Raw genomic sequence first — 26,586 nt, forward strand, 5'->3', positions numbered from 1 at the left:
CTGCTTAATTCTTATTTCGTCATTAATTCATACAACTTAAGAGTGTTCCCTCATTTTCAGAGCTCTTTGATAGTGACTGAGCACTTGAGCAAGCAGCATGCTCTACGAGCGCACTAGTAATGTATGAAATTGGGAAATCAAACGATTGCCCACTTTTCAAACATCGGCCACCCAGTGAACTCTGAACTTCTCGTTTTCCCATTTTTTTTTCTTTTTTTGCATACGTTTTCTCTAGAGAACCTTGAAATAAAAGAGAGAAAAGAGAGAGAGAGAGGGAGAGGCCACACTTCCCGCGTTACGAAAGCCGAAAACGTTTCAGGCAACAGATACGAATTCTTTACGAGCATCGTTCTTTACGAAAGTAATAGGAAAACACCGTCACTCGCTATATTCGTTGTTAAGTAAACCTGACGTGACAACAGTACATTTCCTTGCAACCAAAGGCTGAGACAGCACCAGTCGTTATTTTCGTAGCTGGATAACAAAAGGAGGCTTACCCGCTTGTCATGAAAACCAACAAAGATGACTTGAACTTCACCGACAAGTCGGAACGTCACCACTCTCTGGGAAGAGGGGAGGGGCTTGTGACGTCGCATGACTCGAGCCCTGGACTAGCTTAAGAAGGTTGGCGGTTCAACTAAAGTTCAGTGAGAGTGAAGTGATTCAACGTCGTCGCCTCCAGTTTCACCACAGGTCTCCTGTGGCGTAGTCCTTTTGGGTGAGAGAGTTCTCGCAAATAGTGAATACAGGTAAATCATCCAGCGTTCAGTTTTAATCGTCTAACGTTGTGTTAAATAAGACGTACAATGAATACAGTGGAGCTCTGCTAGGTGATATCTGTTGCAGACGGAAAACATATTTATCTTTAAAATATTTTCATTGCTAATAAATAGATAATTCATTGTTTAAAAGTAACAAAAGAAGAAAACATTACTAGATATAAAGCGATGATTTAGATTAGTGTTGTCACCCAATGACGAAATTAATTGACGAAAGCTTTTGCAAAATAATTTCAAAAGATCAAGTGAGATATTGCAACGCCATACCAGGCATCCAGATTAATATTTTCTTTTTTCCCCAATAGCTCTGTGTCAGGGACCCTATCGGTCACGTAGTGTGTAACCTTGTAACCTATTGATCTTTCCCGCATAGGAAATATTTACAACACAAATTTATATTTCGAAGAAGACTGGTCCGTCGCCTATCTCTCTCTCTCTCTCTCTCTCTCTCTCTCTCCTCCTCTCTCGTCTCTCTCTCTCTCTCTCTCTCTCTCTATATATATATATATATATATATATATATATATATTATATATATATATATATATATATATATATATCTATATATATATATATAATATATATATATATTTATTATATACATATATTAGAAAACATAACCCACTGACCTTTGCACTGAAATAAAAACGGGAAAAAAACTAAAATTGACAATGTACATGATATCTCAGGAAAATACTGGTTTTTCTCTGGTTGGGTCACATTTCTTTTTATTTCAAGCTTTGTAAACTCTGACTGTATTGAAAAAAAGTGCCTTTTTCCCCCAGAACGAAGATTTTTTTTTGTTCTTTCCTCTGGGCAACAGGCCTCGGGCTGAAGATGGCAAAAATGCTTGAGCGTGGATTCGCGGACTGATAGAATTCTTGCTGGTGTTGTTAGCCTAAGTTAGCTTACTCCAAGGAAATACGGACATTGGACAGTCTTTCCTTTTAAACGCCAACCAAAGTGTATTTAAAGCCCCATTCTTAATCTTTATGACAATGAATAAAAAGACATATGATGTAGCATTTTTAAGAAATAGGCGCGTAGACTGAATGTGACTTAGCCTGAAATCGTCCAGGAAAGCTGCCACTTACAGCACGTTATAAGTCTATTTGAATCCGCAAACCTCAGATAAAGGTATTTCAATCGTCTCTAAATCCTTGTTGTTATTTTGATTTTAAAATGAGCTCATTGATACTCATTTCCACGTTACAGTTTTATGTGAATATTAATGAAAAGTGAAATCTAACACAAAATGACTGACTGGTTTCGGTAGACAGTCATTTCAAGTACCACAGCTAGTTGTACTACAGCGTGTCTTCAGACACCTAGCCGCAAACCCCTTCCGTTCCTTTTACTGTACTTCCTTTCATATTTTACACCTTATTTTCCACCCTCTCCTAACAATTGACTCATAGTGCAACTGCTTTGAGGTTTTCCTCCTGTTACACCTTTCAAATCTTTTACGAGTTGTCAGTGCCTGGCCTTTGGCCTAAATTCTGTGTTCAATTCAATTCAAACTCTCGTTTAGCAGGCAGGTAAGTGATGGGGATGAGTTATTTAACATTCAGAATCAAACTTTGTCTGAAGATTGCAAATGGCAGACTAATATAAATATCAATAATGACATTGTTTAATCTTTTTTGTGTTATTAATATTTTCGCAGACGTGAAACAACAGCAAAAGTCTCTACTGATGTCATTTCTGTGTCTATTTGAAGATAATTTGTTGGAAACTAAGATTATTAGCAAAAACATAAAGTTTTATCTTAATAAAGAATCATTCTTTTCAAGACAGCAAAAATTCTCCAAAACCTTTTTCATGAATTCTCTTTCGTAACTACGTCATATGATTAAACAGAAAAATAAACTAGGGTGTCGGCAGAACTGAAATAGATTATACGACTGACAAAAGAAAAATTATGAAAATTTTGCATCTGCGACTATAATGCTGTCATTATTAAATTACCTATTTGGTGTCTTTCGACCCAAATTGGTTGATTTGGTGCTATTTCGTAGATTGCCATTCTTCTTCTTACGTTGTTAGATAAAGCCAGCCTTATCTTACTCGTACAAGTACCCCGTAATTTTATTGATATGAGCTGCCTAACATTTTCAAATGAAATTGGCTTTTATATTCTTTGATGTTCAAAATCTTCCTGAGCTATTGTTCTTTGTTTGTGGCTGCTTGAGCTGTTTGGGTTATAAGATGCCATTATTTACAGCAATTTCTGAATTCTCGAGTGGTTTCGTGACCTATAGGGAGGAATAGGAATATCTGGCTATGATGGAAATTGCTGAGATCATGTTCAGTGCTTGTTTTTGTATAGGATTTTCTCTACTGTTGCATCGTTTCTCTAATGAGGGATACGATTCCCACCCCTTGCGCGACAGTGAAACATTATCTTCATCTTCCTTCTCAAATCATAATCAGTTACTGAGATCTTTTGATAGATTCACTAGATTTCCTTCGTTTACTCTGCACTTAGAAGTTGACTTTTCAGTGATTTTCATCAATACAGCAGAGGTTCTGTATTGATGCTTCTTGTGAAGTGTTTGCCTTCTTTCATTTTTGTCATCATCAGGCACTCGTTTCTCGTTACTGGGATTGAACTTTGCCCATCGCGGTTCGTGATCTCACGGCGAAACATTCAAAAGTCACCTGGTTGAATGAACTCTTTGTCCTCGCAGCGCCATCTATTGCCTGATGCACAGTTATAGATTTCGTGACTTTTGGTTTTCCGAACTTTTTCTGTCTGCTCTGAGATCATAAATACTACTGAGGCTATAGAGTAGAGGGCTGCAAATTTTTTGCTGATCATTGAACCTCCAGTCATCAATGTACGAAATTGCAGCTCTTTGGCACCGCTATAGATGCTAATCAGGATCTAATCAGGATCCGGGGCTGCTATAAGGTGGTGACCAAAATAAGATCTTTTCCGCTTAAGTAGTCACGTGAGCCCCTCCCCACTAGAGATTACTATGCCCGAGTGTCGCTCATTTATGGGGTCCCTTCTTCTTCTTCTTCTTCTTTATAAAAATACGTTTCCTTTATTAAAACTGATATTCATTTATTAATTTTTCAACTTTCACTTTAATGCTAAGCTGATCCACCGGGGCTATGAAGCATCATGAAATTATCGAGTAAAAAGGATAAAAACAAAACCATTTTCATCTTACGTGTTAGTGTTTGGATTACTTTTCGGTATCCTCTCAGTATGAGTTCATTAGTTTCAAGAATTTTCTTTTCATGCTTCGGCCCTCATTCTTTTTCTTTTTATTTATGACTATGATTTTATTTAGATATTTCATTCTAAAATACACAGAAATTTTAGTAAATAAAAAAAACTAATAACATTTTTGAAAACAACAACCTCAGACAATTCTAATTCAAGAATTAGCGACGTTATGCAATCTTTTTCTTCCCGTGAAGTTTCGCCCTGAGAGCTGATAATAGATAACTGAGACATCTATTATCTCTCTGATAATAGATATCTGAGACATCTAATATCTCTCTGATAATAGATATCTGAGGCATAAAAACACGAGAAGGTGCTGCATGTAGTCCTACGCCTAAGGCTGATTGTGTTCAGCCAAGAATTTTCTAATGCATTGCATTCCGATGCTTTAACTCCTAAATTAGGATATTTCAATGCAAATTTTTTGACGATATTTATATCCAGCAATGTAGCGAAGAGTCACTTCTTTTATTACGCCAGAAATTGACTTTTCACGTTTACTTTTCTTTCTCAGGCAGATTCTGCTCTTTTCTAAAAAATCATCCATTCTGTCTCCATTTTCAGGATCAAGTCCACTGGTCACATTTCTAAAGAAAATGTTACTCAGGCACATTTTTACAGACAGTTCACGCTCAAATGATAAGTATCCATTCAATACATCAAATTCTTCTTCTGTACATTCAGTGGGAGTTTTTTCCACTTAACATTGCAACGTCTTTCACCAACAGATCCTTTCTTAAGCAAAATTTTAAACTTACCGAATTTGGATTGTCATATGGTCCATTCATTTGACGTATGCAACCTTAAAAGTGTTCCAAGAGATCTTGATTAATCGTCTTATAGGTATGAATTTAACACTATATGATTTATTAGGCACTGCATAAAGATCTATTAAGTGACTTGCTTGGCAGTTACTTCTTTTTGAAACCTATTCTGTTTGCTGCTCACGGTTTTCGTGGTATTTTCCTGTTCCTCATAAGTTATCCAAAGGGCATTTCTTGATAATTTGTCACCAAATACCGAAGAAGAATTCCTAACATCAAACGGCTTATCCACCAGATAAATGAAATTACCATTTTCTCCCCAATTACTGCCGTGTAGGAGTTCTGTTCCTCACGATTTATCCCAAGGGCATTTCTTGATACTTTGTCACCAAATACTGAAGAAGAATTCATAACATCAAACCACTTATCGACAAGATAAATGAAATTAATATTTTCTTCCCAATACTGCCATGTAAGAGTCCCTTCTTACCCAAGTATTCAATTGCAGTTGTAGTCGAACCGGATACCAACTGTACAACCAGTTCCACAAACTGCTTCTCTCGGCCTGATGTGTTACAAAGACTTACAAGAAAGTCCACATTCTGTCTCCCTCTGACTACACATTTCACGATTGGCAGAATCGGGAAACAAACTTCCATCTTGCAACTTGAAAACCGATTTAACATCATTACTCCTAATGAGCTGGATAAGATGAAGAGCATCGCAAATATGTTAACGTCGCTGTCTGCGCGCGGATTTTTGAAATAATTTTTCAGTGATTCCGCTGATAATTTCCAAACTTTTCCAGACACGAGGATTAAAAAGGACCCTAAATCATGAACCAAAGCAACAACATGACAACCAGCTTTTTCAACGCTTTCTGTTTATCTCGAAAGGATTTTTTGAACGTATGATCTGGGTTAAGTTTATCAATCGTCGACATGCATGTATCCAGGCATCGCTGGATACAGAAATGTGTAAACCTCAAGACTTGATTTTTCTTTTCGTGTTAAAACAGTCGAACACTGCTCGGTTGTTCGGCATTGTACGGACAAATTTCTTAACGAAGAGTTTGAGCATTAAAAATGTTTTCACAGTGACATTTACTGCAAGGAAAAATGTTTGCAAATGTTTCCAAATGAGTCATTGTACAAGACAACTGGTATTTATATGTTGGAATCCTACGCATATTATAGATTAATATCTATCAAAGAAGTCACTAGGGACAGGATTAATATAGCACAGAAACAGGGAAATATTTTGGGTTGCCCTTTAGCCAAATATTTGACCTAGGTTCCTTAGCCCGGGTCCGGTCGAGGTATACAGGGGCCACGGTCCAGATACATCTGGACCGTGACAGGGGCTCACGTGAACTCATTATGCTACCCGCTGTTTCTGACCTACGTGTTAGCAGACTCTTTCTTCTCTGGATCCTGATGCTAACAACAACACAGGCCATCACCGGGCTGTGACTGAGAGTTTCATACAACATTATACGCTGTACAGAATACTCGATCGCGCCGAAGAAACTTGGGCGCATTTTTTTAATGTTTCGTCTGTCCTTTATTTATTTAATCTATTTTTTATTTTTGTTTACTAGACTTGTCTCAACTGAAATCGTCTCTTTTTAATTACGGAAATAACATTCTTTACGTGCTTGCTTAAGCTTACTGGTGAACTTTTCTACTTATTATGATTGATATTATTGTGTTCTTACAGCAGCTTTTATGCTGATCATTTCCAAAAGTTCTTGATGGAAGGATCGGCGAAAACAAATTCTGAAGGTCATACGGGAAGTCAGGGTTTAAATGTTGATTGAGCTGGTAGGAAGGTAATCTAATAATTCTGAAGAACTCTGGTTGTCTCATTATTACAGGTGCAAGATATGTCATTTGGCTTAATTTTTGTTTATTTTATATCTGATAATTTATTTTCTTTTTGGATATATGCTTGAGTTGCGATTATGTGCTCTTCATAATATCTGGAAATCATTTTGTGCTTGTCATTGAAAAAAACTCAGTCATTCAACATTTATTATTAATTAATAATTCCCTGAATCCAGGCACTGCCTGGAAGCTAGGAAATAGAAACCTACAGAAACAAATGCACTTGTGGTGCTTTTCCATATTCTAACTAGATACATCTGAGATAAGCTTGACCGTGAATTTGAGTGTAGGCGGGTTCAAATTGGGTTAGTAATTGAAAGAGTCTCATATATGATTTTTATAAGTTAGATCTTCGAGACTACATCCTTATAAACTTCATAGTTTAGGTCTCTTTCACGGGATTTTAACAACCGTCAAGGAGGTGTTTAGTGAGGCCACAGTCTAGAGCAGTGGTTCACAACGTGGGGTAATTCGATCTTTAAGGGGGTTGATTCGAGAATATTTAAACCAAGATAATGGCCTTTTAGGCTTCCTCCTCGTGAATATAACAATTCTTGTATATCGCTACAGAGGGTATGGGGATTGTAGGGGAGATTAGGTCGGGCATGGCCAAAAAAAGGTTGAGAACCACTGCTCTAGAGTGTATGCCATGAGTGAGCCAAGGCTTGCTTTGTCTCGTGTTCCATGAAGTAGTGTTACTGAACATCTGCTGTTTCTCATCTTTACCGGCGAGTTTAAGAAATCAGAGAGCACAGCATCCAGCTTATATTTCTCTCGTATCCTATCGGTGTTGTTGATGTCGATGCTCATAAACTTTAAAAGGCTGTACTACTGCTATTTTAGGTGCCATGCAACATTTGGCAAAGTTTTCTGTACTTCTTAATATTGCTGGTTACATGGGTATGTATGTCTTTGTTGCTGTTTTTGTTCATTTGTAATTTTAATGGTTAATCTTTTCTGTTTCTCAGTTTTCCACTTATTTACATTCTTTTTATAGAAGCTTGCTTGACAACTTAATCGCCTGTTAGGTTTGTATAGTTATTCTGATGGTTAAATGGTGATACTGCTTTGTATTGCCTCACGTGCAAGAGAAATTTCAGGGAAAACATTCATGTAATTATTTCCATTATCTGTTATTTACTACTTGTTTTTAGAGATGCAAACTAGACACTTTGTTTTATGCAATTTTTTCATATTTCTCTTCTACCTGCAACATGCTCTAATACTTTCCCTGACTTGACCCTGTTAAATTAAACACTTTCAGGATGACGATCAGGTTGAGGAAGCAGCATTTGTTGGCGACCTTAGTGCTGAGCAGTGTGATTGGCGCCATTAGATCATCTCCGGTGACAACAACGCCAAATCCCGCCACAGTCCCATCCACTTTATCAAGCGTATCCCCGCCACAGTCGTCTTCTTCGTCATCTTCGTCCTCATTCATAGCCACGTCATCTCACACGTCAACGTCAGTACTGTCATCCTCCTCATCCTCCTCAGCAGAAAAAGGGACGTCGTCTCAAAATGCATCGTCCATCCTAGACGTAGCCTCTGTACCGAGCTCAGACATTGCAGGAGGAGCCGCATTACCTGAGTCTAAAGCTAATTCCACGCCATTACCCCTCCCATCAGAAGATGCTTCATTATCGAAATCTTTGCAAGCAGATGAAGCATCTCTTTCAACAGAACCCACTTCATTAAATCACTTGTCGTCGACAGTTCAAACCGAACCTTCTGTGACGTCTACTTTACATTCGCCTTCTCAGACTGAAATCACTCAAGCATCTCCTGCGCCGGAGTCATCTACAGATGGTTCAACTACAGCGACCTCACCATCGGCCTTCCCTTCCTCGGAAGCACCACCATCACTATCCGATGCCGAACCCTCACTGTTCAATGAATCGTCACTGTCACCAGCCGAATCGCGTTCTTTGTTTTCTGAGGCTGTCCTTCGGGAAGAGCCGGAACTTCTGTCTCCCCTCACTCTTCAGTCATTGCCGTCAGAGCCAGAAAACGCAACTGGAACGGAACTAAATCAGACAGAAACTGCGCATTCGTCTAATTTATCCGTTGAGGCGCTGTATAACTTGACTCGAGAATTCTTTCAATGGAGACTTCAGGAAAGTCCACAATATGCTACCGAGGTATGGAAATAGGCACCAGACTTTTAATACGTTTTTCTTGTCTCCATTTTTATTATGAAATATGAAGAAAATATTCACAAAAGAATGGAAACATAAGTTTCCTGAAAATATTTATGTAAATCTGTGGTATATTTGATAGTTAACGAACAGGTTTTCCTTTAGATGCGTCTATTGAAATTCGCTTTCTATTTACGTTTTAAGTTGCTAACATTTCCTGTTTCGTTTATTTATTTATTTACCAAAAGGCTGGAGATAACGCGAACAATACTGATCGATTTGATGACGTTAGTCCGGAGCACTTCGAACGGAGAAAGGTAAGATCCTCTCATTTCATGAAAGTTCTCTGTCAATAAAGACATCAATTCAAAACTAATGCCAGCTGTTAGTCATTAATAATCTTTATAATAAGATGACAGGATTGGAAAACCTACTAGTGATTTCTTACTCACGCAGACCTCAGCTCAAAACGACCCTATATATATAATATATATATATATATATATATATATATATATATATATATATATATATATATATATATATATATATATATACACTATACATATAACCTTTCCTCCCAGTGGGATGTTTCCAGAAGCTGTTAACCTTATGGTTCTTGTATTGGTGAACCAGCACATTTTATTACTTAGGTCATTGCTTCGTTGTTTAGGTCAAGAGAATCATAACGAATTTTCCAGAAAACGAATCTGAATCGCTTTTCCCGGACGGGATCGCTGCTGGAACCCGTTTATGAAGAAAATAGGATCATTCCCTCCTTGGGAGGATAGCGCCGTCAGTGCACCTCGTGAGTTGCAATGCAGGCGTTACATAAGGTTCTTTGCAGCGTCCCTTCAGCCCCTAGCTGCGACCCTTTTCATTCCTTTTACTTTGCCTCTCTTCATATTCTCTTTCGTCCATCTGACTGTTCACCCTCTCCTAACAACTGATTCATAGTGCAACTGTGGTCTTTTCCTCCTGTTACACCTTTCAAACATTTTACCGTTAATTTTCGCTTTAGCGCTGAATGGCCATAGTTGTTCCCAGTGCTTGGCATGTGTGCCTAAAAATTTATATAAAAAAATAACTTGCATCATTCCCAAAAAACAAAAACGCTTACTGAACCATTATTCTCATCAGAATATTTATCTAATAATAAGATATGATTCAGTTTCAACACCGGAAGCTAATGTCACCGGTATGCATTAGAATGAAAACGAGGACAAAAAACTTTCATGTGAGAAACTCTGAGATTCAGCTTCCTATTAGAGTCATCCATGACTTAATTTCTGCATCCAACAACGGACCCAGAACAGCAGTCTAGACCAGTTCTCTATACTCTGTTTTTTTCCATCTGTCCATCCGCCTGTGGTGGTCGCGCATGGTAACACTGCGTCCCGGGCGCATATTCCTGAAGTCTGGATGGAAATAGACCTCCTCGGATAATAGAACCAATCAGAGCGTGTTTTGGAGCGGTGACGTTGTGAGACTCCGCCCTCCTTAGTGTTACCACCTGTAAACTTTTCTTAATTCTTGCAAAAGCACCAGTTTTGAAAATATTAATCTTATATAATACATTATAACATTGGTAAATATATTAGTTATTATAGATGCATACAGAATATATGTATCAACTATGCTGTACCAGTTAGCATTTACGCTGGAGCTTATTATCATAAAAAGGTACTGAGAGTCTGCGTACGCAAGGTTATGGCACCATTGCTCAATGTAAACAAACTGCATGCGCTGTTCCTGTTCTGTAACTTCTGTCGAGAATTGATTGAGTCTGTAGTCTATAGTCCTCCTAGTCGTTGTTTTCGTCGTGTGTTACTTGTACTTTAGTCACTATGGAGTGGGCAAGAAATCCCGAGTTGCTAGATTTTGAAGGCAGTGGCTTCCCTAATATTATTTTGCAGAAAAAGGAAGATTTCGTGTGCTTACTAACTAATGCTAAATCAAGGGAAGATTTCGACATGGAGAGAAATATTCAACATCAAGAATTGTATGTGAATAATCTTTTGTATATAATAAACTTTTGTATAAAATAATCTTTTGTAAATAATTTGTTTTTTCCCTTATATTCCAAGCTATGCAGTTGATTTTAAAATTTACAATGAAATATCGGCAAAGGAAAGCTTTTTGGTATCCGAGGCTGCAATGGTAATATGTTTAATACAAGCAAAGCAAAAATTTTGCAAAGTTTAGGATATCTGCACAACAAAACCTGAGCATGGCCTTGGTTGTAATGCACAGCGTAAATTTGTGCTTTATTACATATCTGTGCAAATTGAAAATTTTTTCTGGTATATTTTTCTTTGACTAGAATGAATTTGCTACTCATTTCCGTTGGATATTATTAAAAGAATATGCTTTTTTTTATTGCAACATAGATTTACCCTAGCAACTAAAATAAAGGTCTATATTTCCTGTCTCACACCATGTATACTTCCGAACATGAATTACCATCCGTGTTCTAGCCTAACCTGACTAAATATGTACATTTCAAAAATACTGAGTAAAAACTACAAAATAACAATAGAAAATATATGTGTATATAAGCAGCAAAGAACAAATCAACTTGCAGAAGACATATGTATGATCAACAGGGCAAAATTTGTGCATTTTGAAGGGTACAATGATTCCAAATAAAATTCAAAGTAACAAAAATTTTAAACTATCAGCCTACTTCATGTGCTAAATGCCCAAGTGTCGAGGCCAATATGAGTAGTTGAGTCATTTTTTCAATGGGTGAAGTATTACGTAACGAAACAGCTGATTGCCAGGGGATCATAGTCCTCCTGTTGAGGCCAATATAACCAGTCAAGTCATTTTGCAACGAGTGAAGTATTACGTAACGAAACAGCTGATTGACATGGGATCATAGCCCTTCTGGTGTGTTTCATTGAGCAATGTTGCCAGCCATATGCCTTGCGTATCTCGGTACTTTTTTTTAATAATTATATTTGCCAATAATATAACCTCTCACAAAATTATATTCTCAAAACTGGTGCTTCTGCATGAATTATTATGTAATGAAGCGGCTGATTGTTATGGGCATGGCTTTCTGCGTGTTTCATTGAGCAATGGTCCCATATGCCTTGCATATCTCAGTAACTTATGATGCATAAGCGATAGCGTAAATATTAGCTAGTACAACATAGTTGATACGTATTTTCTGTATACATGTATAATAACTATATTTACCAATATTAAACCTATCATATAAGATAAGATTAATATAACTGGTGCTTCTGGAAGAATTAAGAAAAGTTTATATGTGGTAGCGCTAGGAGGGCGGAGTCTCACGACGTCACCGCTACAAATCACGCTCTGATTGGTTCTAATATCCGAGGGGGTCTATTTCCATCCAGACTTCAGGAATATGCGTCCCGGGCTTGAAATAGTTAAGCTATATGTAAGTTTTATGTAAATAAAAGGATATCTGGGTGTACATTTGCAACTGAAAAGTGTTTTAATAATTTACTGTATGTGAATTACACCGTTAATATTCTAAATAGGATATTATTTAAAGCCCGGGATGCAGTGTTACCATGGGCAAACACCACAGGCGGATAGACAGATGGAAAAAAACGAAGTATACTTTATGCTCACGTCTGCACTTACGGGCAGCCACCGTGAGCGAGGGCCTGCACTGGTTTCTAGCCTGATTTTACGGAAACAATAACAGTAAGAGCAAAGTCCAACAACTTTCTCGCCTAAGTATCTGACCTGTGTAATCGACTGGGGCAGCTAGCTGGCAACATCCAACACCTGATTCATCACTGGCGGGGGCCACTGAGCCTCCTGGAACCGAAATGATATTCTGGAATCTTCCCTCACAAGGCCTCTGATCCTTGTCCTCCCACACTTATAGATTTAAGGGCATTTGCCGGAACTCATACCAAGAAATACTTTCATTAATTTTATTGAGTTACTTCCTGATTTTCATCTCTTTGTCTTAGAAGAGAATTGCCTGTTGATTTCTTAACTTATTAACGCCCTGTATCTTTATTCAAATTTGCTTCCCTTTTTTTCAGGATTCTCATTTAACTTAATTATTTTGATAAAGATAATTACTACACCGTTGTATAAAAAAATAATGTTACATATTCTATCCTTTATCGTTTCATCGAACATTTATCGGCTATACTTCGGCAATAAGAGCCCATGATGGCATAAGGTCGGCTTAATCTAGAAGAAGTTCATTGAGGACTTAGCTTTTACAAGATTTTGATATAGATTGATAAATTAGCTGACGTTGCATCATCTTCATGCTGAACTATATAGTGCGTTTAGAATCCTGCCAATCTTCCGTAACTTTATCACTTCAGATCTCATTATCACCATCTTTATTTTCAAACACACACACACACACACATATATATATATATATATACACATATGTATATATATATATATATATATATATATATATATATATATATATATATATATTATATATGTATATATATAAAGTTTTTGAGAATTGGGAATTTCTAAACGTAAATGTTTAAAGCAACAGGATGCAGACAGATCCAAAAGAATATGTATATATATATATATATATATATATATATATATATATATATATATATGTATATATGTATATATATATGTATATATTGTATATATATATACATATATATATATATATATATATATATATATATATATATATGTGTGGGTGTGTGTGTGTATGTATATATATGATATGTATATATATATATATATATATATATATATATATTATATATATATATATATATATATATATATATATATATATATATATATATATATATATATATATACACGTTCCAAATTCTTAAAAACTTCATATTTATGTTAAATGCATGGAAATGTTCTGTTTTCAATATCAGGTGTAACCATATAAAAGCTCACTGTCCTTTATAACTTTCCGTAACTTTTCAAGTTCATATCGCATTATCTTGTAAGCTATCAGGGCAAAATCTCTTTATCTATTGCTGCGTTCTGTTTTAGTTTTCTGTAAAAGGAAACTACCGAGGTGTCTTTTTGTCTGTCCGTCCGTCTGCCCTCTGATCTTAAAAACTACTGAAGCAAGAATGCTACAAAATGATATGTTGATCATCGACCCTTCAATCATCAAACATACCAAATTGCAGTCCTCTAGACTTAGTAGTTTTTTTTTTATCTATTCAATGTTAAAGTTTGTCATAATCGTACGTCTAGCAACCCTCTAGGACAGGGCACCACCGGGCCGTGGCTGAAAATTTAATGGTCGATATAGTTCGGTAATTTTTCATCATACAGATAACACGAACTATACCATGGATTGGAAGTCATTCCGAATTTTACACAAAAACAGCTGTCGATACAAATGTCAGATGGTAGATAAACATCATATGCTGTACAGAAAACTCGTTCTTCAGCGCACTTTTTACTCGTTTCTTTTGTGTTGCAGATTAAAACTGAGGAATTCCTGGAGAGAGCCCAGGGCATCAATGCAAGTGAATTGTCGGGAGCTGATCTTCTGACCCACAGGATCTTCATCGAAGACATGAGTTCGTTCCTTCGAAACTACAAATACCTCAAGTAAGCCTTGCTTCTCCAGGATTATACCTTTCGCCATTTTTTCGTGACAGTCATCTTTAACTTTTCTGAACATTTTCCAACCTCACACAATAACGTGTTTAACAGAAACAAATTTCTGACTCCCATCGGGATCGAACCCAGGAGGCCTTTCAATTCAAAGGCAAGGGGGCCTTTGTCTTTGAGTTGAGAGACCTGGGTTCGTTCCCGATGTGAGTCAGAAATCTATATATATATATATTATATATATATATATATATATATATATATATATATATATATATCGATATATAGAGTGGGCATAAGTCTTACTTATTTCAATCTTCTGTTCCAGATTCTTCATGCCAGTAACCATCATCGGGGGGCCTCAACAGAGTCTAAAGTACACGCTAAAGAAATCTACTGTCCTCAACTCGTTCGATGATTACAAGAAACTCATATCGAGGTGGGTGTTGGGATTACTTTCTGTTTCCATTAGTTTAGCGAAAGTAAAAGTCCTCGTTTGACGGGCGTAAGTCGCTTGTAAATCTCGCGAAGTCATCACAATTGTAGCGCAGACACTCACACACACACACACACACACACACACACACACACAGAGAGAGAGAGAGAGAAGGAAAGTCATCAGTAGCGAACTGCTTTTTATGTTGTGGACCGAAAGTTAGTCACCTTTAGTTCTTGAGCACCTGGTCAGCTACATTCACCTGGACCTTGCTTGATCTGTGTTTGTGGCAGGTTAAATGTCAATCAAAGATCTCGTAGGAAAGATTACCCTCAGCATTATTGAATTTGTATCTTATTTTCTTGTTGACGGCTGTTTATGCAAAGCCTTCAGTTAGCATGGTGACAGTTTAATATTATGCAATCACAAAAGTTGCGTTAAACCCGTTCTGTGGAAGGCGGAGAAATGAGCAGACCAGTTTTACACAACTTCAATCATGTTTCTACTTTTTATTGGTCTTCACTGTTGTTGTTTGTTTAATATACACTAATCTTTTTCATGATGGGACTCAAGTTACTCAGTCTTCACGAGAGAATCTGTACCATTTTCGTAAAATAACACGATGTCTAAATTTATTTCAGTTAGAACAGTTTTTTGTTTTTTTTTTCAGATATCTACTCGACACACACATTGCTTAAACTAATCACGAACTGCATTGTCAGTTCACATTTATCGAGATTTTTTTGTAATGAAATAGACTCTCAGGACTTACAAAGACATCTGTTCGAAAAATGTCCCGCCTACTGTTACGTGGACAGTGACTCACGTGCCCCAGAGAGAGAGAGAGAGAGAGAGAGAGAGAAGAGAGAGAGAGAACAACGCCTACCAAGCGCAGAAATAACTAATGTTCCACGCCTCCAGCAAATATGTTCAGAAAATAAATGGCGCCTACATCCAGAAGGTATAATCGATCTCACTATAATAGATTCACATCAACCGAGCATCTGATGTCTAGGCTAGTCCTTTACGACGCTCCTGACTGGCTGTTGATAAGCCAATCACAGTACTGGAAACTCTCAGTCTCTCTCGAGAATTCACATATGCAGGACGTATGATCCATCTCTCCTGAGGGATACGTCTTTCAAAGTATCCCTCAGGAGAAGTGGAACATACATCCTGCCTATGTGAACTATTTCGAGAGACTGAGAGTTTCCAGCCCAGTGATTGGCTTATCAACAGCCAATCAGGAACGTCGTAAGGGACTGGCCTAGACATCAGATGCACGGTTGATCTGAATCTATTATAGTTCTTCAAATGAAAACTGTTTCCCACAGCCAGGGGTAATAAATATCGCCTTCTCCCAGAGGACATAATAAGTCTCTCACATCAAAAAATAACTAATGTCTTTCTGACCCAAACAATAACAGATACACAAAGGTCTTCGTAACAGAGACAATAAGAAATGTTTTCCAACGCACAGTTGATAACAAATGTCCTCTCACATACAAAGAATAGAAAATGTCTCCCACAGAAAGTAACCAATTGTCTCCCACCCCACGCCCTTACTGGCCGAAGTAACCTCCGCCCTGTATCATCCGAGTCACTGTGGGAAGCTTATTCAAAACCCAATGCTAGACCATTGTACTCATTTCCTTGTTCTTCAATGCAATTTTTGCTCTTGGTAATGTTAATTTCATTTTTATTGGACGCTGTTCAGAATGTGTCGAGGAGGTTGTTGCCAAAAATATGAAAATTCTTCTCAATATATCTGGTGAAATGAGATTTACGACTGGTAGATGATGTCTCTCGGAATAAATTTATTACTCTCAAATAATTACTGAAGCTGAGAATATATCAGAGGGTAAATAAAATAGGTCTTACAGAGAATATACGTTATATCATAATGCAACCTTCCATATATTTGCAACGCCGATTTCTTCATGTTAAATCTTACAGTGAGGTTATTACTAAAATAAGACCAGCTACAGTGTAGTACTTTAAGCAGAACGTTGTAGACTGTACTTAAGGTCATTTGTAGGTCCCGTCTTATAGTTCCCAGCTGCAAAGCTGCCAGAATTTTACTTTTCATCCGTTATCTTCGGGTTATCCTTGTTTAGCTGTCCAACTTCTTTAATTTCGCCCACGATTTAAGACTAAATCCTTATATCGAACCTTTCAATAGACTAGAAATGTGACTCAGTGCTCCAATTAAACTGTTATTATTATTATCATTAATGTCAGTCGTCCTAATCGACTGAGTGGTATTTATAGAGTGGGGCTCCGGGTTGCATCCTGCCTCCTTAGGAGTCCATCACTTTTCTCACTATGTGCGCTGTTTCTAACAACACGTTCTTCTGCATGAGTCCTGGAGCTTCTTTTACTATTATTATTATTATTATTTTTTTCGAAACAGGTTTAGAGACTTTCCACGCCAAGCAGACCAACTGATAGACATTATGAGAGGAAATATTGCAGATGGTCTGATGCCTTCGAATTGGTCTTTGGTAAGTACCTTTAATACCTTAGGGTAGATTAAGGAAACTTCGAAGTACATGTGTATACATACAAGTATATACGCATATATATTAATACGTACATACAAACACTCCGATATATATGCATATATGTATATACACGAGTCATATCACATTACCGTGATTCATATACATACATCGAGCTACAAATGTCCTTTAATATCTAATTCGCTCTACCTCGGAATTAATATATTTTCATATATGTTAACCGAAGGGGAATTTTTTGGTCGGTAAAAATTCGTCGGCTCGTGGACGTCCTGAATTTGATGGTTCGATGGTTCGTGCCCATGAGCCGACGAATTTCTTATCGACTAAAAAATTCCTCTTCGGTCAACATATATGAAAATACATTAATTCCAAAGTAGAGCGAATAAGATATCAAAGGACATTTGCAGTTCGATGTATATATATATATATATATATATATATATATATATATATATATATATATATATATATATATATCTATATATGTACATATATATATATGTATTTATATAGATATATATATATATATATATATATATATATATATATATATATGTGTATGTATGTATGTATTTATATATCATATAATATATTATATATATGTATATGTTATATACATACATATATATATATATATATATATAGATATATATGTATCTATATATATAATTAATATATATTAATATTAGAATGAGAGAGAGATGATAGAGAAGAGACGAGAGAAGAGGAGAGAGCGAAGAAGGAGATGAGAGAGAGTTTTGTCAAAGTTATCGGGTAATTCATATTCATTAGTTCAGAGGCGCGACGTAAAGAGAACTGGAATACTAAGGTTCAAGGTCTCGGCTCAGCAAGTCACACAGCGTCGTAGGGTGAGAGCCGATCATGTAGTACAATTTTCGCTAGGCCGAGGCATCGCATACGAACGCATTCTTTTTTCAAATATGCGAAACCGTCGTCAGGATAAACAACAAAACATGATTTCAAAGAAAACAGATAATATCACGAGTCAGTAAAATGGAAAAGTAAATCAACAATTGTATGTCTCTTTGATTTTGTTATTTAAAATATAAAACAGAAAGCTTTCGGTGACACGCACCGTCCTCTTTCTACTGTACATTTTAAATAACAAAATCAAACAGACATACTATTGTGGATTTACTTTTCCAAAACATGATTTCTAAGGGTCATTTTGCCGTCATATTTTGACTGAATTTCATTAAGAAATCGGAACTGGAATCTGGTCCAGTTGTCTTGACAAATTCGGCCTTGCTGACGCTCTCTCCAGTCTCAAGGCTACTTGACTACAGATCTCTCGTGGCTTTTTGTATCTCCTGGTCTGGTCGTTGCACAGCTATCAAAATTTGGAAAGTTCCTATCTGAACGTTTACATTGATTTATTCCAACATTTAATTCCTTATGTGACCTCACAGCTTTATCGGGACGAGTATCCAAAATACAGGGTGTCCATAAAGTCCCATTACCATTGCAACTATTTATTGCTCAGAAACCATATAACATGGAGTAATGCAGTTTTTTTGTAGAATGAAGTGCTTTGAATGTAAACTTGAGTAAATGTAGAAAATTGCATTACTGTATGTTATGATTTCTGAGCAATAAATACTTGTAATGGTACTGGGACTTTATGGACATTATGAGCTGGATAACGGAAGCCGTTACTTATCTTCCTAGTGTTCTGAACGTGGCAACATATATATATATATATATATATGTATATATATATATATATATATATATTAGTATGATGTCTAGAAATATTATCTACATAAGTTCAATTCTTTGTTGTTTCTTTCTATATATGCTAAATTTGCAATGAAACTATTACCGTGTATAAAATGAAAACTATTACCGTGAATAAAAAACGAAACCTTTTCCGATTTCTGGCGTGAATTTGGTAGATGGGACTTGTTCATGCAGTTTTCCAAGAGGTTATTTACATTTGCGTCTTCTGTTATAATAGCTAAAATGTCATCTACTTACTGGAACCATGATACAGGCATTTGAATAATCAGGATAAAATGTTAAATTAAAACTCCATATGCGAATGACTTGCCCATTGCATTGTTTATATCCAGGATTAATAGAGTATTAATCCTGGTTTAAATCATGATCAGATTAAAATCCCGTAGGGGGTTATTGCCGTCAGTACGCCTCACATGGTGCTCTGTAGGCATTATTCGGATTCTTAGTAGCGTCACTTCAGCCCATATCTGCAACCCTTTCATTCCTTTTGTAGCACCTCCGTTCAAATACTACTTTCTCCCATTTTACTTTTCCACCCTCTCCTAACAATTGTTTCACAGTGCAACTGCTTTGAGGTTTTCCTCCTGTTACGCCTATCAAACCTTTTACACCCAGTTTCCCTTTCAACGCTGAATGATATAGCTCACAGAGCTTGGCGTTTGGCCTAAATTTTATATTCTGTTCCATTAGATTAAAGGTGAAGCTTACTTGAAGCTCTCCGTTTTGGAGACTGATTTGATATGATTCCATGGATTATTTAATATGATTCTTCCTTGTCCACTGTACCACAGGGTAGCGTGACAGAACAGTTCGACGACCTTCTGGTGCCGTTCAACGAATCCGTCTTCTACGAGCCTTTCGTAAACATCCACATCAGTATGACGCCGGAAGAAAAGTATGTTTTATCTTTTTATTTTTTTATTTTCACTTGCATGCTGAGTATGGTCTCCCACAGCAGTAAAACAGAGAATTCTTATTGAACAAAAATATTAGTCCACAGTTTCTTTCGCGAATTGTATTATAAATTGTTATTGAAATTTGTTTAGTTAAAATAATTCCTTGTCCAATGGAGAAGATGAATAGGATTCTGTACTGTTACTAAGTTACTAATAATAACAATAATAATAGACCAGAAAACTAGGAAACACATGCCAATGTACAAAGCACTACACCCAGGAGCAAATACGTTCAGACTATACATAACACGAAAGGAAGGAGGGAGAGGACTGCTAAGCATAGAGGTCTGCGTCAACCGAGAGCAGAGCAGCAATATCTGAAAACCACCTTAGCTCGTACACTAACTTTTTTTTTTATCTATCTAACATTATCTATATCAAGGTTATGAAAGAAACTTGAACGTGTATTGGTACGTTACCATAACCCTTTTTATGTTATTATTATTATTATTATTATTATTATTATTATTATTATTATTAATTATTATTATATTATTATTATTATTATTATTATTATTATTATTATTATTATTATTATTCAGTAGATGAAACCTATTCATATGGAAGAAGTCCATGGGAGCCACTGACTTCAAATTCCAGCTTCCAAAGAAAATGGTGTTCATTAGGGAGAAGTAAAAGAAAGTAAAGGGAATTACAGAAATAAGAGATTCCACTTACTAAAGAAAATGAAAGCGAAACTATATTTTCGAATAAAGTACGAAATAGAAATTTATCAATTTGCTCCTAAGGAAGACTAGTACTAGGGTAGTGATGCATTGCATTTTAGCTTTGAATATAAATATAAAAATAATGTAATTTGACATTAGTCTAGGTAAGAATAAGTGAATCCTACAGTAATGCACAATAATTTCACTGACAGGGAGCTGCTGAGGCAGGAAGCGGAGCCAGCCGTTGAAGCTCTACTCGCCGCTTTCAGGAAAATGAGTGATTTTATCCAGGTTTGGTATCAGTGAATTTTAGTATAAACGTAAACAACGTAGGTTGAGTCTTGGGTGACTGGTTGGGAAACCACACACATGTCACATAAACACGAGTGTGTGTACTGTCACGATACTTGATTTATTGAAGTTACCATGTGTCGTTAAAAAAGACTTGATCTCGTGTCCTTCGTGATGGAGCGAGTATATATAAACTTTGATAGAAGGGGAAGACTCTGAACTTCCGTAAAATGGTGTTCCTGTATTTTGCAGGATGAATATATGCTGGCAGCCAGGCCCGAAGTGGGCGTATCCTCTTTGCCGGACGGAGCGGAATATTATCAAGCCTGCCTACAATTCCACACCTCCACTGACATGACACCTCAACAGATTCATGACTTGGGTCTCAGCGAAGTTGCAAGGATCCACGAGGAGGTGAAACAGGTGAGAGAGAGAGAGAGAGAGAGAGAGAGAGAGAGAGAGAGAGAGAGAGAGAGAGAGAGAATGATTCATTACATCTCGTCTGATGTTTGAGTGAAGAATCCTGTATTCAAGGCTTTCACAGAATCAGATAATCGTCCAATTTTACGACCATGCAATATCGTTGGGTGAAGGCAGCGCTTGAAAGCTATGTTGTTTCTTTTCAAACAATTCCTATGACTTCAGCTGGTAATTAAATTATGTGTATATCTGTGATTGTATGTATGTGCATAAGTGCGTGTAAAATACGTATGGTGTGCTCATCATAGCTTAAAGGTGAACTATAGCTTGAACGTTGCCATCGAGAAGCTATTTTCAAATTGTCAATGAGGAAAACGTCTTGTTCCCCCAGACTGCTGTCGATCTTGGTATGGCCAACAAGACTTTATCTGAAATCAGCGCCATCGTCAAGACAGACCCGGGGCAGAGGTTCACGAGCAAAGAGGACCTCCTGGAGACATACAGGAGTGCCGTCTACAACAACATTTATCCGCTTATGGACAAAGTAATCGATGGCATTCCCGCCATTAATGTCTCGTGAGTATATTATTATTTCATGCTTTTAGTTTTCTTTTACATGGCCATTTGTCTGTCCGTCCGCACTTTTCTTGTTCGCCCTCAGACCTTCAAAACTACTGAGGCTAGAGGGCTGCAAATTGATAAGTTGATAATCTACTCTCTATACTTGGTTTTTTTCCATCTGTCCACCCGCTCTGTGGTGTTTGCGTTATGGTAACCATCTGCGTCCGGGCTTTAGGATAGTTACATTCAGCTTACATTCAACAATAATAATATCCTATTTCGAATATTAACGGTGTAATTCGCATACAGTAAATTATTAAAACACTTTTCAGTTGCAAATGTACACCTAGATATCCTTTTATTTGCCTAAAACTTACACATAGCGTAACTATTTAAACCCCGGGACGCAGTGTTACCATACGCAAACACCACAGGCGAGGTGGACAGATGGAAAAAACGGAGTATAGTCATCAAATATACCAAATTACAGCCCTTTAGCCTCAGTAGTATTTATTTCATATGGTAAGCCACCACCGGGTCGTGGCACATACAGCTGTAAAACAATTTTTTTTTTTTTTTACCGCAGCTCAAGATATCCAAGGGCATTTTCTTGAGCAATTTATTGCTGCTCCAATCATCAGTGTCTCTCGGGGTCTATTCTGTGATAATCTCTTTTATCGTTTCTCCACATGTTAGTCTTCCGTGCTGCTTCAGATATCAATACCACATCGGTGAATATCAGATGGTATTCTAAAATTCCTTTTCTTAAAGCTGATTTAAAAACCTTAGTCAATATGGTATCTTCTCCATTCATCAGAACATTTCTGCAGACGTCAAAATCGAGTTAGTACGTTGATTTGTAAAGAGACTTTAGACATCAGGTTGAAGTGTCTACTTTGTTTTTTACACCGATTCAGATTCCAGGATGTTGCGCGTGACTTGGCATGACTTAGAGTATTCCTGTTACTTTTAAAAAGGTTTATTATCTGGTACTTCCCCGAGATTTTTATAGTTTTAGATCCCATTAATTAATCCTTTACTTTTTCATGTATATGTATTTCAAGTGTGAAAGATGGTCATCAGTGTTTGTTAATTGGGGAGAGTTGGTTACGTAAATGTGGAAGATTTAATAACATTATCCAACTGCTAATTTAAATGTTGGAGCACAACTTTATACTTTTCTGGTTAATGGTCATTATTAATCCGCTTCATTTTATTTTGAGGTTCCTGAACTAGCTAAATACAAGGTTTTCTATGGCGGACCACGAACTTCTCCTTAGACATTTTGTAATTTTTCAGAGTTGAGGAGAACGTGGCGGGAGACGGGTATGCCTCGTATGCAGACCCTCCTCCGGATGGATCCCGCCCGGGAACCTTCTTCATCAACGCCGATATTTATCGACATCAGTAAGTAGTACTAGTACATGACGTCCCTTAGGCTTATGACCCCTCGTATAAATGCCTATCTGGCCACCAGGCTTTTACTCCATTTCACATTGGAACTTGAATCTTGGATTCCCGTCATTTCCCTCCCAAGAGTAGACTTTAGGGTTGTTTGGTCTCTTGTGAATGTTCTTTTAAGCCTGTATGAAAGTACTTTAGGCTTATGTTCCCTGGCACGATTATCCTTTTCGCTTTCGATCCCCTCTCATGAATCTCAGAAAAGATGAATGATCTCTTCCTCAATTGTGCTAAAATCCAGGTATGATGAAGAACAGGTTCAATAAAAATATTCAGACAGAAATATCTAAGCCATTTTGGCAACCTTTAGATAAATTAGCTTCAAACTGATGAAGACGAAATTTTAGAAATCGCTGCATGCAAAAATTGACATTGAATTTGGGGAACTGGTGTGAAGAGGATGTTCCAAAATATAGAGGGGGCATTTTCTTACAAAACTCAAGCAACGAAGTGGCCAGATGTGAAATGTTTTTCTCTTCTCTCACCAGCCGTAAGTATGAAGTGAATGCCCTGTCCTTACACGAGACGGTTCCGGGTCACCATTTGCAGGCGATATTGCTCTTGAAGAACCCAAGCCTTCCAGAGTATCGAAGAAGCCCCGATTACTTCAGCTATCCGTACGACCCGATGAGGTACCCGCTGCACACGGCTTTCTCGGAAGGATGGGGTCTCTACTCGGAATTTCTGGGGGATGAACTCGGTCTCTATCAAGACCCCCACCAAAGGTGAGTTGATTAGTTTTTCTTTTTCAGCTATTTCTGTATTCATTTGTGAATGCTTTTCAATACTTGGTTCACATAGTATAAGTGAATGATTGCAAACAAATCACCCTGAAGTCCAGCTTGATTTATATTTTCCTAGAATGTTTCCAGTCGATGGCTAATTCCACCTGTAACGATGAAATGAAACGTTAACCTATACTTTACTATTCCGTCGATCTGTTATTTGCACTTCATTAGAGTCGCTCAATGAGTCATCCATTTCCCCAACTCATGCATATATTAGCAAAATTTTGTTATTTTTTACCATAAGAGGTATAACAATGGTTTGATTTATGAAAATTCGTCTATAAAATTTAGCGCTGGAGCACTTTTGTCCACTCAGCACTTAATACAGTGAAAGGAGGGGGTTGGAGTGGACCAGTGGAAGAAAGGAAGCTGAACGAGGTTTAAAATGTGAGTCTAAAAAGTGTTTGCAGCAGCAAGAGGCCGAAAGTACCTTGCAAACAACCTTGAGTCATGTCCAAGGTTGATATGTATCCAAGGTTGATATGTATATGGATTTTGTTATATGGATTTTGGTAATGCCAACAGCACACCACGCGAGGTGCATTTATGGGACGATCTCCCTACAGGGAAAAAGTGACGATAATTAAACGGAGTATTAAATCACGTTTGTAAAGAAATTCACAATCTCGTGAAGAACAATCTGTGTCATAAAAATCCACAATTATATATTACAGTATATTACTATGTAAAGCAAACATAGACTTTCGAACGCCGTTCTCATCAGTGTTGACGTTGGTTCTAAACGGTGTTCGATAGTATATCTTTGTTTTACATAGTAATGTACTCAAATATATAATTGCGTATTTTTACGACACAAATCGCGTTTCTTAAAAGAACATTATCTGTAAGGAAAACCTCCAATACAGAGTCAACTTCCTTCCTCAGGCTCGGTCGCCATTCTTTCGAAATGCTGAGAGCTGGTCGCCTGGTTGTGGACACGGGACTCCACGCTTTGGGATGGTCGCGCCAAGAAGCCGTTGACTACCTGTTGCAGAACACTGCCATGAGCAGGAAAGCCGTTGAGGTAAGACACTTCGGGAACCTTTGCAGCACGAAAAGTTTAGAGGCCAAACACATTTATTTATGTTCTGAGGTAATACATGGCTCCAGTGACTGGATGGCTGCTTCTGGTTTGTTAGACGAGTCACTGTGATTGGAATATTCTGTTGGGTTAATAATAAATAATTTTTATATATCAGTCTCCTTTGTGTGTATTCATTAGGCTGTATGAGACTATGACAAATATGCTTCTCTCTCTCTCTCTCTTTCTCTCCTATTTTGGGCTGTTTTTACCTGAGCAAATCAGATAATTTTTCCTCTTTTTCAGTATTTATTGCCCGGTCAATTCCCTCCATAGCTTCTTTCTACCACCAACTTTCTCTCTCTCTTTTAGTTTAGCCTGTTTTTATATGAGCAAATTAATCCATCTCATTTGTCCTCGTTTTCTTCATTTATTGCCATATCTGTTTCCTCCATAAATTCTTTGTAACTGCCGACTCTCACTCTCTCTGATAGAAGACTCATCATGTTTCTATTGCAGTAAAACCCAAGTATCTTGAAACCCCCAGCCAACCAGAGTCACATCGGCCTTTCTTTTCCAGAACCAGATAGACCGATACATCTCGTGGCCCGGCCAGGCCACCTCCTACAAAGTGGGTGAGATCAAGATCCGGATGCTTCGAGAAAAGGCGGAGAAGGAACTGGGCGAGTACTTCCGAGTCCAGGACTTCCACGCGACGGTTCTCGGCTGCTGTGGACCCCTGAACATCCTGGAGGAGTGCGTCGACTCCTATATCCAAAAAACCATCGTCAAAAATACGAACGATGAAAGTATACTCGTGTGATGAGGGATAGATAGACTGATCGCGTTGAGAGCAACCTTACAAACGGAATTTTCGCGGCCATGCGAAATAAATAAATGTCGTTTACAAGATGGATGCCCTCTTTCCCTCTTAACGTAAGGTCAGGCAGTGGCCAACAGGTTGCATTTCCATTTATTACGTCAAATTCTCAACTTTCCGAATTCAGTGTAACCTTTCCTCCTGAAGTAAATAGTCTCTCTTCTCACGCGAATGTGCACAATTCTTCTTCTTCTTCGTTTTTTCTTGGTACGTAAATGAGTCACGTTGATTATATATATATATATATATATATATATATATATATATATATTTAATATATATGTATATATAATATATATATATTATATATATATATGTGTGTGTGTATGTATATGTACATGTATATATATATATGATATATATATATATATAATATATATATAATATATTAATCTATATAATTATTATGAATTTTATCACATCAGCGTTCATTCATATA

The 26,586-nt window shown here is 37.1% G+C and overlaps 1 protein-coding gene across 1 annotated transcript; it reads left to right on the forward strand.

The window, feature by feature from the left end:
* The first annotated feature begins 589 nt into the window (after positions 1-589).
* LOC135203217 (uncharacterized) lies at positions 590-26,366 on the forward strand. The gene is made up of 14 exons (XM_064232975.1): positions 590-749; positions 7,932-8,808; positions 9,054-9,122; positions 14,249-14,379; positions 14,711-14,821; positions 17,232-17,322; positions 19,893-19,996; positions 20,938-21,016; positions 21,269-21,439; positions 21,828-22,012; positions 23,297-23,404; positions 23,947-24,183; positions 25,132-25,270; positions 25,848-26,366. The coding sequence occupies exons 2-14, from the start codon at positions 7,933-7,935 to the stop codon at positions 26,088-26,090; spliced, it is 2,544 nt and encodes an 847-aa protein (XP_064089045.1). The 5' UTR covers positions 590-749; position 7,932; the 3' UTR covers positions 26,091-26,366.
* The last annotated feature ends 220 nt before the right edge of the window (positions 26,367-26,586 follow it).

Source organism: Macrobrachium nipponense, chromosome 33 (assembly GCF_015104395.2).
Source record: "Macrobrachium nipponense isolate FS-2020 chromosome 33, ASM1510439v2, whole genome shotgun sequence".
Taxonomy (NCBI): Eukaryota; Metazoa; Arthropoda; class Malacostraca; order Decapoda; family Palaemonidae; genus Macrobrachium; species Macrobrachium nipponense.